The sequence below is a fragment of the Schistocerca gregaria genome, chromosome 5, assembly GCF_023897955.1.
Source record: "Schistocerca gregaria isolate iqSchGreg1 chromosome 5, iqSchGreg1.2, whole genome shotgun sequence".
NCBI lineage: Eukaryota > Metazoa > Arthropoda > Insecta > Orthoptera > Acrididae > Schistocerca > Schistocerca gregaria.
This window is the reverse complement of record NC_064924.1, coordinates 531,434,028-531,447,335: the sequence shown is the minus strand read 5'-3', so window position 1 is coordinate 531,447,335 and position 13,308 is coordinate 531,434,028. Positions and strand designations below refer to the sequence as shown.

General features: G+C 37.3%; 1 protein-coding gene across 1 annotated transcript in view; it reads left to right on the top strand.

The window, feature by feature from the left end:
• Positions 1 to 13,308, top strand: part of LOC126273122 (protein bicaudal D) — a 93,353-nt gene that overhangs the window by 43,102 nt on the left and 36,943 nt on the right. Inside the window, exons 9-11 of the mRNA XM_049976577.1 lie at positions 4,079 to 4,298; positions 8,524 to 8,766; positions 9,002 to 9,259. Of these exons, the coding sequence (XP_049832534.1) occupies positions 4,079 to 4,298; positions 8,524 to 8,766; positions 9,002 to 9,259 (721 nt within the window). The remainder of the gene's footprint in view (positions 1 to 4,078; positions 4,299 to 8,523; positions 8,767 to 9,001; positions 9,260 to 13,308) is intronic.

The window sequence follows — 13,308 nt, the reverse complement described above, 5'->3', positions numbered from 1 at the left end:
ATTCTATTGAATATCACCTCAGAAGCCATCATTGCAGTCTCGGCTGATTGTTTAGCAGTCGTTGCTTACTTCTTCAATAATGCATAATAGTGTATCTTTATGGGACTGTTGGTGGTAGTAACTGAATTTGTCCCTTTTTGGCAAGACTTAAGTCATCAAGCTCCCTATCTAGTAATTCTATGAACTTTGTGGAGTAATGTATTTGAGTTTGAGGTCTATATTATGCACTTATGTGCATCTCAGTGATAACGTGCCAGACTACAGATCCAAAGCTCATGGGCTTGATCCATGGTCAGTCTTAAGACTTTTTTTCTGTTTCGAGTCCACAATTTAACTAGCTCAAAAAGTCAGTTCAAAGGCCAAAGGAAGGCACAGGCATATCACGTCCAGTGGAATCGTGCTACATGAAGATAATGATACTCAAATTAACCTTCAGATTGAAGACAACTACATTTTGTTGTATCTTCATTCCATTTTAACAGATATATAAATGCGGACATTGTTGATATATCCAGAAATTGATCAGACCTGTACAGTGTGTTTACAAAAAGTCTGGTGGAGGTAATATTGTTTAAAACTAGAAGAAAAACTCCCATAATGTCATGTCCAGAAATCAATGACTGTAGAGATATGGGCCAGTCTGTCCTCTCATTGCAATCAGAATAATGTCCAATTTTGAGGATATAGAAATTAGTAAGCTAACATACTTTGCATACTTTTACTCTCTGATGTCATACAGAATAATATTTTGGGGTAACTCAACACTTAGACAGAAAGTATTCACTGCTCAAAAGAATGTGGTTAGAATAATGTGTGGGGGTTCATAGTCGCACATCTTGTAGGCATTTTTATAAAAGATTGGGAATTCTTACAACAGCCTCACAGTACATTTACTCACTAATGAAATTTGTTCTCAACAACATGGACCAGTTTAAAAACAACAGTGACATTCACGATTATAATACCATAAAAAAGAAAGACTTACACTATCCTTTACTCAACCTATCTTTGGCACAGAAAGGGATAAAATATGCTGCTACAAAACTTTTCGACAAATTACCAGATGAAATATAGTGTCTGACAGACAGCAGTAATAGCTTCAAAAATAAATTGAAATCATATCTCCTTGACAACTCCTTCTGTTCCATAGATGAATTCTTGAACAGAAATAAATAAATCTATAAATATCATATATACATGTTGTGCCATTTAAGGGAATGGAGTAAATAATAGAAATATTAATCTTGAACACTGTATATTAATAAATCTTGTTTCATATTTGCACTTCTTGTGCACTTGACACATTCCACATCATAATGGCTACTGTACCATGTTATTGATCAACGGAACATCCAGCTAACTAACTCTGTATGTTACACAGATGTAGATACTATAAGCAGTGTCGGATGTGGTTACAGTACAGCCTTCAGCCCTTCTCTTCAGTGGATTATGCACATCAGTTGCACGGCATGTATTGGTCATGTGCTCTTGTGATATTTGCATATTCTTGATGGATTGGACATACATCAGTGCCTTTAAATGGCCACATAGCCAGAAGTTCATTGTATTCAGGTTCAGTGAACTGGAAGGCCATGCTATCAGACCACCTTGACAAATCAATCATCCATGAAACATTGCAGTGAGGAACTGTGCATGATTCGTAGAGAACAGGAAGGTGTCCCATCATGCATAAATTTTGGTTATAGTCTTTCTACAAGGATAATGTTCTCCAGTAGTGCTGGTAATTCCTCGCACAGTGGTCTGCAACAGTAACGTGGTATTACCATCGATTGTTTCACGTGACTTGTCACAAGAAGAATGGCTTGTATCTCAATAATTATTGAATTCTGGCCATGTACTTGTAGGAACATTGGTCATGGGGAAACAGCATTTGAAATTAAAATAAAAGTTTTTAAAGATCAAATGCACATTGTTAAAATTTATTGATCAGGTGATGTTTCACTTTAGTGTCTACCAACACTACATAGTGGGCTGCTCCTTGCCACATTTCTCCAGCCATCATCATGGGGTGCATCTCTGAAGATCATCATACCATGATGAAAACCGGTCAACTGATAAATAAATATTAAAAACTTACTTTCCATCTTAGACTGCTTTTACTTAAAAAACTTTTATTTATAAATATATGAATTTTGTTCTAGTTTTAACCAGTATTACCCCCTGTAGGAATATGGTATACTTCTTTCAAACAGCTGTGTATTTTATTGTACATTTTAAGTATTTTCTTTTGAAGTCTTAGTTACTAGGCATTGAGAGAGACATTTTCTGTAGCTATTCGTCTTATTTACTGACTGCCATATTTAAGTTGTAGATTAGCTGGACCAGTATTCCAGAAGTAGTTTTCTATTTGATTGTTGCTGTAATAAAATTAGGAAAAGGGTCCAACTATTCTATGATGAGTACTAAATATTTCTGTCTTGTCTTTGCCTATTATCTAATTAATATTACAGATTTTTTATGGTGAATGGATGTAAAAGTCTTCCGAACTATGTTACTAGGTACTTTCACAGCAAATATCCAATTAACTCCCTCGAGTCTTCTCTTTTTTCTTTCTAGTATGGACCTTTTAGAAACTACAAGAGTTCTGGTGTACTCTGTTTGGTTTGATGAAGTTTCTTTCTGTTCCTGTCCCTCCCCTGCCTACCCCCTGTTCAGAACACCAAGTATAGAAGTAATTTTGCCTGTTTAATTGATTGTAGTACGGAGAATTTTGGTAGGTTGGATTCCTGAGTTCAGGCTATTGCAGTATTTTCATATTCAGTCACTTTTTGAGCTCAATTTTTTGTTTCATAAGGATTATATAATTGTTCTCTAAGCATGCTTTGTTGTGGGTAATCGTCATTTTATCAAATTTCTTCTGTTTGTTTGAAATGCATGCAATATTTTTTATGACTTTACTGTTTAATGTGCTACATAAGCCTTTGAAAAGTCGTTTTAGGGCACCAGATATTGAATTTTCTAAAATTCTCATTTTCTAAGTATGTCAGGATCCTTTGACTTCTTGTTGCATAATAGATGTAATCAGTTTTGAAGTAGTGATTTGCATCTTGACTGTAGATGTTAGTAATATAATTTTCTCTTGTAACACAAGGCTATTAGCATTTTGTTGTGATGTTTGTGAACAGTTGCAAAGGCTGGGGGAGGACCAGGAATTCTGTCTTTTGAGAGAGCTTTAGAAGTGGAATGAATGTGACAGTCTGCTCTATAAAGAAAAGATCCCAGTAGTAGTAATTCTGGTAACAGAAATAATGTGATCGTAGGTAGCAGTCAACGGACGTGAAATACCAACTGGAACAGTGGGGCTGGAAACAGAAGAAGGAAAATAGACTGTAGAAATGATTGGAGGAGTAAGAGGCTTTGAGATGTTGATAAATGAACATAAATATGGACCTTTTTTCTCAACAACAGCGCCAAAACTTGGAATCTACTAAGGGAATTAGGTTTAAACCGAATGTGTTATAAACTGCATGTGTTATAAGCTGCAGCTAGACAATGTTAGAGAATGAGTCAGTTGTGGCGTTTTAAAACTATCATCTTGGCAATTGTGTGAAGTAACTTGTGGAAAATCTAAATCTGAATAGCTGGATAGGGATTTGAACCTTATTCCTTTGTTTCTTTGCTTGAGGTAAAATATATGTAATGTACACATAGGCAGAACAAACTGCTGGCCGTATCCAGAAATTTTAGTACATGATTCTCTTATTCAAAATAATGTAAGATATTGTTTAGTTTCTTTTTTTTAGTATTGTGAATGTGTTTTACTTCAATTTGGATAAAGGGAAATCATAATTGCTATAATGCAATGTCATTTAATTACTCTCTCTTTTAGTTACATCTGGAGCAGAGCCTTTTATTAGAAAAAGAACAAGAGCATAGTTGCAACTTGAAACTTTTTAAAATTAATATTGTGGGTGCAGAATTATTTTAGTGTTGGTGTTGGGACAGTTATTATTCCACTAAAAATACCTATAATAACAAATTAAAACCTGTTTGCATAGGTTATATTAAATGTGTTATTTAATTCTTATTCACAGATTGCTTTTCACTTTTGTTCAAGTTGTTAGATGCTGAGCAGCGAACCCAGGAACTTCAGACTGATGTACGACTTCTTGGAGAGTTGGCATCTGAAGCTGGTTCCTCATTAGACTCAGCTCAGAATGATCTCCAAGCAGTGTCAGATGAGCTTGCACAACTTTATCATCATGTTTGCACTGTCAATGGAGAGACACCAAGCAGAGTGTTGCTGGACCATGAGAAGAAAGGGGGTGCTTCGGCCAGTAAGTAGAATTCACTCAAAAGTTTCTTCTATCTTGCACATTGTTTCAAGACTTAAATTCAAATGACAAATACTAAACTTGTGTAAACAACTGAATTAGGGGTATTTAATTAAGAAATTGGAATATTTCATTTCACTTAACATGTACACCAGGCATATGTACTTGATAGAATATGCAAGAGGTCAAAGGTCATAGCAAGGGAGATGATTGGTTGAGAGTGGCGGTACGTCCCTTTTCGTGCTTACCACCATATCTTAGATACCATCAAAGAGAAAGCGGGATGGGATCATGGTTGGTTGTCACAATTTATAATTAAGACAGTTTATTGACATTACGCCTTTTAAAGAATTTGACAATTACAAATTGTGGACAAGCCACTAGATAAAACTTTGCAAATACAGTTAGAAACCCAACATACTCAGTACTCAAATAAACAGCCCCTTAAGAGAAAGTTACAAAAAGTTACTGTGCCAGGCATTAAGCATAGCAATTTATTAATTACTTCACATAGCCACTTCATCAAACTCCTCAAAACCAGTTATTACATTAAGATGGCCACACTTAACATTCTTCACTAAAATACCCTTATAGACTTACTATTTCAGTCCGTTAAAGAAGCACGTGTTAAAAGGTCAATTACAAACTTAATGTTGCCGGGCATTAATACCCATCACTTTCTTTTCCCTTATAAGAAAACAGAATTACCGACAAACTTCAGAAATTCAAACTACCATATAGGATTTCCCTCAAAATACATATAATGAAAACAGTTACCAATAAAGGATGACTTAATGACGCTTCAACACTAGTGCCTAGCTAAGATCCAATTACATAACATGATAGAATCATTACATAACAAAAACTACAGCAGAAACACTGATCTTTAAAAATGAATGTTCACATGCTCAGACCTGTTAATAAAACACTACTAGAAAGAACTGCGCAAGGAACTCAGCAGATGCTATACAATTTAAAGTTTAGCCAGTTGCCAGTCACTAGTATTTAAAGAAACAGGTTCATATAAGAACAGGTTACATACAATTTATATATATATATGTCTGCCAGCTTAACCCACCCACCTTGGTGGAAGGAAGATAAATACTAAACTGTGGAAGGCAGTATGTGAAGAACTCCCGGTAGTGGCCAGGTTCTTAAACACTGCCAGGCCTAGACCTCGGATGACATTTCACTCCCTGCCAAGGTGCTGGCACAAACAAAGGTTTTTGCACAAATCACAGAGACATTCCAATAACCCTGAAACATAGAAACACTCGACAGAACCTTTGACTCGATATGTGGGTAAATGTATAAGGGAACACATTACGCTACTGACAAATTCGCAAATTTGACCTTGAGCATTTTACACATGGACAACTGTATTAATAGAGTGCAGGCTTTGAAAACGCCAACATAAAATCATTTGATTACTAGAAACACAGAGCACTAGTAAAACTTCTGAGAAAACTTTTAAATAATGGCCACCATTTAACTAGACCAACTGAACTCTTCCACACCCTCTTAAAGTTCGACTATGACTATCAAAGTCTCACCATAATAATAAAATTTAAATGCTTCTGAGCACGTCAGTCAACATAATTCAATTACAATCACTTACTGCATATCACGCACACAATACAAAGGAGTGGGTTCCACAGCTTCACCGCTTCATTTCAAATTTTGTTCCCAGTGAAGTCACAGAACTTGTATCTCCAAGCTGCCCATGTCACCAAAATGCCCGGCCAGTTTCACACCACTACATAAAATGGTCATCACGCTCGTTCGGCAGCCATTGACGTTCGTCTCCCAATGAATGTCAAGAGATCTCGAGGGTTACCCGTCGAAGCTAACAACCTTCGCCCACCAACCAGGAAGATAAGACACGCAAAAAGCAAAGATAGCTTAGCTCAACCACAATCGATCTCAATGGTACAAGAACAAAATAACACTGGTGCCAGCTCGCCATGGCTCAAGTGAAATGATAAAATAATTTTGTAATGGACATTGTTTAATTCTGAGTATGCCAATGAGAGAATGGATATTGTGCAGTCGTGCCCATGTAAAATGTTGAATAAGCTCATCTGGATAGTGTATGTTGTTTCCTAGATTGCCCTGATGACCTTGTGAAAATTATATTTGCATTCAGGAGGATAGCAGTTCATAACCCCCACCCCCCACCCAGCCATCAAGCTGTAAGTTTTCTGAGGTTTTCTTAAACTGCCTAACATGCATGCCGGAATAGGTCCTTACTGAATCTAAGCTTGTGCTCCATGCAATGAATTTGTTATTGACAGAACATTAAAATCCATGCATCCTTCTGAAAATAAATTTTGCTGGCCATTTCAACGCACGAGAATCAACCCAAATGATATGATGAGACTCCAAAACAAGAAAAAACCATGCCCCCTTAACATACTTCTGTCACTTCACCCTTTGTTTCATATTATATTTCATAGCTTCCATTCTTTCTGAGATGTTCTTTTTATATTAAAGTGTTTTTGATTGAAAAGTGTAAAGCATGTAGGAACATCATTTTAAATACTTTATTTATAATGATAAATGGTGATTCCATAACCATTTATAAATTTCAGTTTTAAAATTGCCAAGTCTGATCCATATTGTTTATCCTGATAGAGAGGAAATAATTTCAATAAATCATTAACTGAATGGGGACACAGTATATGTAGACGCCATTTTTACTTCTAGCATTGTCGTCATGACTTGCACAGTTGACAATTTACTTTTACTGTAAACCACAAACACTCTTAGGAAGTAAATGTGTTGGCTAATGAGTGTAATAATAGTGGAATCCCTGAAGAATATTCTACAAGATGTTTGGTTGTAAACTTTACGTAATATTCATACTGCATGCTCTGTAGAATAAATACTGTTTTCACTGTAGCTACATGGCTGCAGAAGTTACACTGTAGGACAATATTGAGTTAAAGTATTCAAAGTATGCTATCAGTCTCATCTGCAAGTCAGTGCAATGAGAAAGATTTCTCAGTACAAAGCAGGCAGAACTGAGCTTCTTGGTTGACTTGTCCATATGTTTCATGCCACCTAAGTTTAATAATCTGCTGTGTGCCTTGAAGCTTCGCACATCTCGTCCTGTGTGTGCCCTTTGATCTCTACTTATGGGACCTGCAAGGTATTTCTATTTGTTTGGAATTGCATAATAAAAGTTTTTGTAAAATCAGGAGTTAAGTGTTGGCTGTGAATCAGTTGTGAGCCTGTTCCATTATTCTCTAGAAAGTTTCTGTTATCAATTTGTTTGGGCCCTCTATTAATATTCTTGTGTCATGACAGTTTCTGAAGAACCCTCCAATATCTTTGGAACATCAGTCATATAGGTCAAGAATAAGAGTGGCCCAAATACGAAACTTTACAGTGTGCATATTTAATGCTTCCTCGCCCTGAAATTAGATCTGTTCCTGTGGTATCATTTATCAATATGCATTATGTTTTCTATTGCTGACATTTTTGTTGTTGTGCCAAGGTCACCAAAAATGCCAACAAAGTAATTTTCCTTTTTAGTTCTACCTTAATTCGCATTTTTAGGTTAAATATTGCTGTCTGCTTAGCGAACTGCTTGTGGAAGCCAAACTGAGCAGGTTACTTTCAGAAAAATGATTCAATATTCTTTTACCAACTACATTCACACAACAACAACAACAACAACAACAACAACAGAAATAATTTATGATAATAATAATAATAATAATAATAATAATAATAATAATAATAATAATATTTTGAGAACAAAGGAAAAATGGGTGATAGATCTACAATTATCTTTAGTTTATAAGTGGGTATTAGTGTTGCCTATTTCAATATTTTAAGAAATACATCTTGACTTACTGACTGATTACAGAGGTAACTTTTGTGGAGTGCCATGAAGTCAGTACATGATTTCAGCACTCTCCTTTGTGAGCAGTGTTGTGTGCTCATGGATTATGTTTCATGCTAGATTTTCCTTTGATGTTTATATGGATTTAGTTCTGTTTACTTCTGTGAGATCCTGAAACATAAGTTGCCAGTGAGATTCGGACATTCTTTCTATACTGTCTTTAAATGTTGATCCTAAGTGCATCTCTTTGATCAGTATTCAATCATTAATTTGCAGTTTGTGTTAGAAATGGCCTTATAGCCTTTCTTGTAGTTGTGATGTAATATTTTGTAGGCTGGTTTATCTTAATCAGTATTAACTTTTTTTAACTTCTTATAGGTGGGGTTACAAATAGTGAAGGTGACGCAAGCAAAGAAGACTATGCTATGTCAAAGATAGAGGTTCTGCGTAGCCGTTTGAAAACTGATGTCCCTCTCAAAGACCTAGAGAGCTTAAATGAAGCAACAGGATTGGTAAAACATATTGCAACCATTTCAGATCAGATTAAGCATTTGCGTTCAGCAGTTGAAAATACTATAGAGCTTTCAAAAATGAAAGGAATGCATGGAGGCCTTTCAGAAGGTACGTAAATGTTCTGTGCAAGAGCCGTGTTGTGTAATGATCTTTGTTTTATTTTATAACAACATATGATCACAATATTACTAAATTTTGGTGATGTGAAGTACTTTTTATTGTCAGGTTTCTCTTTTAGCTTTTGCTCCAACAGTTACAGTAAACATCATAGCAAATATTATATGATGAAAGCTTCCATTTCCAGGCCCTCATTTGTTAACATTACTCTAATCTATTTCTTTAGCATCAACAAATGATTCAAAGGAAGCTGAGCTTGCAGACCTTCAGGAGCAGGTTATTAAACTGAAATCTCTACTCTCAACAAAACGTGAGCAGATAGCAACTCTGAGAAGTGTACTCAAATCTAACAAGAACACTGCAGAAGTTGCCCTCACAAATCTCAAGTCTAAATATGAAACAGAAAAGGCGATTGTTAGTGAAACAATGATGAAGTTAAGGAATGAACTGCGCTTACTGAAGGAAGATGCAGCTACTTTCTCAAGTGAGTGTAATCTATTTTTTATTTTTTCATCTTATCAGTGGCAACTTTATATAATTGTTTAATGGTGATGTTGAGAGGCATCTGTAATGGTAGCAGAGAAGCTGATATGAAATTTTACAGAAGAAATATGGAAAAAGAATAAGTTTCATGTTTGTTAAATTTTTATATTTATTATTGTGGTAAAAATAGGTCCCTTACATCCTCTCTTACATCCTACCAGGCAACCTGTTATCCACGGGCAAATATGTTGGGAGTATTTGCACTTACAGTGTTTCACAAACACAGTCATTGAACAGCCCTTTCTAAAAACATAGACAACTTCATTCCATTGTGAAATATTAAAATTTTCAGCATTTGCAATACTGCCAGTGTTGTTCTTCTGTGGATCTTTTTTGTGCAAAATTGTATTTTACACTTAGTGTTTCATCAGTGTATTACTATAACTTTATATCATCATGCATTACAAATATTAGGTACTGATTGAAATTGATATCAAGCATCAAATAATCTTACTGAAGTTCAGGTCATGGTTGATTCAACCATTCATTATATTTCATAAAGATCGTAATGATCGTTAGGTAATTAGTTGACATGTCTATAACCAAAGAGGAAGAAACTGTTGCAGACAACACAAATAGTGAATTATCATTAAAGTACTATAAATTTTATCCTTATTCATGCTTAATTCAAGATGATAAAATCAGTGGAAAAGCTAAAAATTAGAGAAAAGCTGCTGCTTTCTTAATAACATTAGACCACTGCTTATTACATCTGGCTGCTGTCTGACTACACTACTTGCTACACCAAGAAGAAATGCAGATGATAAACAGGTATTCATTGGACAAATATATTATACTAGAACTGACATGTGATTACATTTTCACGCAATTTGGATGCATAGATCCTGAGATATCAGTACCCAGAACAACCACCTCTGGTTGTAAGAACGGCCTTGATACGCCTGGCCATTGAGTCAAACAGAGCTTGGATGGCATGTACAGGTACAGCTGCCCATACAGCTTCAACACGATACCACAGTTCATCAAGAGTAGTGACTGGCATATTGTGACGAGCCAGTTGCTTGGCCACCATTAACCAGACATTTTCAGTTGGTGGGAGATCTGGAGAATGTGCTGGCCAGGGCAGCAGTCGAACATTTTCTGTATCCAGAAAGGCCCGTACAGGGCCTGCAACATGCGGTCATGCATTATCCTGCTGAAATGTAGGGTTTTGCAGGGATTGAATGAAGAGTAGAGCCACGGGTCGTAACACATCTGAAATGTAATGTCCACTGTTCAAAGTGCCGTCAATGCAAACAAGAGGTGACCGAGACATGTAACCAGTGGCACCCCATACCATCATGCTGGGTGATACGCCAGTATGGCGATGACGAATAGATGCTTCCAATGTGCGTTCACCGTGATGTTGCCAAACACGGATGCAACCATCATGATGCCGTAAAGAGAACCTGGATTCATCCGAAAAAATGATGTTTTGCCATTCTTGCACCCAGGTTCAGTGTCGAGTACACCGTTGCAGGCACTCCTGTCTGTGATGCAGCCTCAAGGGTAACCGGAGCCATGGTCTCCAAGCTGATAGTCCATGCTGCTGCAAACATTGTCGAACTTTTCATGCAGATGGTTGTTGTCTTGCAAACGGCCCCATCTGTTGACTCAGGGATCGAGACGTGGCTGTACGATCTGTTACATCCATGCGGATAAGATGGCCGTCATCTCAACTGCTAGTGATATGAGGCCATTGGAATGCAGCACGGTGTTCCGTATTACTCTCCTGAAACCCCGGGTTCCATATTCTGCTAACAGTCATTGGATCTTGACCAATGCGAGCAGCAGTGTCGCTATATGATAAACCGCAATCGCGATAGGCTACAATCCGACCTTTATCAAAGTGGGAAAGTTGATGGTACGCATTTCTCCTCCTTACATGATGCATCACAAAAACGTTTCACCAGGCAGCGCCGGTCAACTGCTGTTTGTGTATGTGAAATCGGTTGGAAACTTTCTTCATGTCAGCATGTTGTAGGTGTCTCCGCCAGTGCCAACATTGTGTGAATGCTCTGAAAAGCTAATCATTTGCATATCACAGCATAATCTTCCTGTCAGTTAAATTTTGCATCTGTAGCACGTCATCTTTGTGATGTTAGCAATTTTAATGGCCAGTAGTGTATTTACATGACCACACCAGATTTATCAAAGAATAACAGTTATATACGTGCTGTAACTACTGAAGTGTGTTTACAGTGAATACTGCTAATTGTTACACATGTAACAGTGCTCTTCTATTCTTGAATGTAAATAATAATTGTTTGGATAGCTATTCATGTGTGTTTCTGGTTTTCTTTTTAAAGTATGAAGGTTTTTATGTACGTGTGTGTTATTTCTGTTGGGAGATTATTGGAAGATCTGTGCATCAGAATACAGAACCCCAGTAAGAACTTTCGGAAAGCAGAAAAGTCTATATGGATGTTATTTTTGTGTCGTACTGTGGTTAGATGAAGAACATTTGACCTGGAACACATTTCTGTTATTAGCAAGAGCTATCATTAACATATCTGTTTACTTGAGAAGTGAGTATCTATGTAAGGTCTGTGTAAGATGTTGATAGTAAATTGCAACTAATATTGGAGATATGATAGGGGGGGGGGGGGGGGCAGAGACAGAGGTGTATGTTGATGATGATGATGATGATGATGATGATGATGATGATGGTGGGGTGTTGGTAGCTGATTGTGCCAAACTCATCTTTAGACTTCCCTGACATGTATTATGGTCTTCAGTGATGCACATCAAATGGCTCTGAGCACTATGGGACTCAACTGCTGTGGTCATTAGTCCCCTAGAACTTAGAACTACTTAAACCTAACACGCGATCTAGTGTCACACACATCCATGCCCGAGGCAGGATTCGAACCTGCGACCGTAGCAGTCGCACGGTTCCGGACTGCGCGCCTAGAACCGCGAGACCACCGCGGCCGGCAGTGATGCACATCCATGTTGCTCCATGTTGCTCCTGCAGAGTACTTTCTTGGACAATTTATCATCAGTTCATCCAGCAGTATATCCCATCAGCCTCCATTTCATTTTCTTTATAGTCATAATTACAGATTCCAATCCAATTCTGTTCCATGACTTACATGACCTAGTAATTTCCAACATTCATATCTGTTGCTCACTGAGCAATCCTCAGTTTTTGAATTGTTTTCATATTAAAACTTCTCACTGCCATAAGTCAAAATTGTTAATGCACACTGACAATAAATTTTCATTTCAGCACATAGGGAGCTTTATTCTGGAAACTCTGTTTGGTTTACCAAAAGCATGCTTTCCAGTTTTACTCTTCGTTTTATTTCTTTTCTTGTTCCTGCTGTCACTGTCTTCAACTGCAAAAAATGAAAAATTCATCAGCTGTGTAACAGAAGGGAAAGGCAACCACTTACCTATAGAGGACTGGTGTGTGGTTTACTGCAACACTAGCTTCCAACCGCTTGCTTTTTTCCTAGTAGGAATACACACATGCTTAACCACACAGACGTCTAAATGTGTGTGCTCATGGAAGCAGTGGGAGTCACTGCTACTGCAAGTGTGGAGATTAGTGTTCTGTGTCCCGTACGCGTTTGTGTGGGTGTGGGCGTGGTTGTGTGCATGTGCGCACTGCTACAAGAAAAGATTAAAGGGCTCAAAAGCTAATGCTAACTGCTGTGTTGTCTGAACAAGACACAGCTGCACAGCTGGGGGAAAAGAACCACAGGCACAAAGATGTGAGCTGGTGCCAGTGCCATAGAGACTCACCACTTGTGCCAAGTTCCACAGCATCATGGGCAGCACTGAAGGTGAAGGCATTGACTTTGCCTCAGTGAATTGCCAGCCAAATACAATCTGACTATGACCGGATGGCAATGGACAGCAATGGGACCATTGCTTTTCACACTATATATATATATATATATATATATATATGACGATGTAAATAAAACAGAAAGAAACTTCCACATGGGAAAAATATATTAAAAACAAAGATTCCAAGACTTA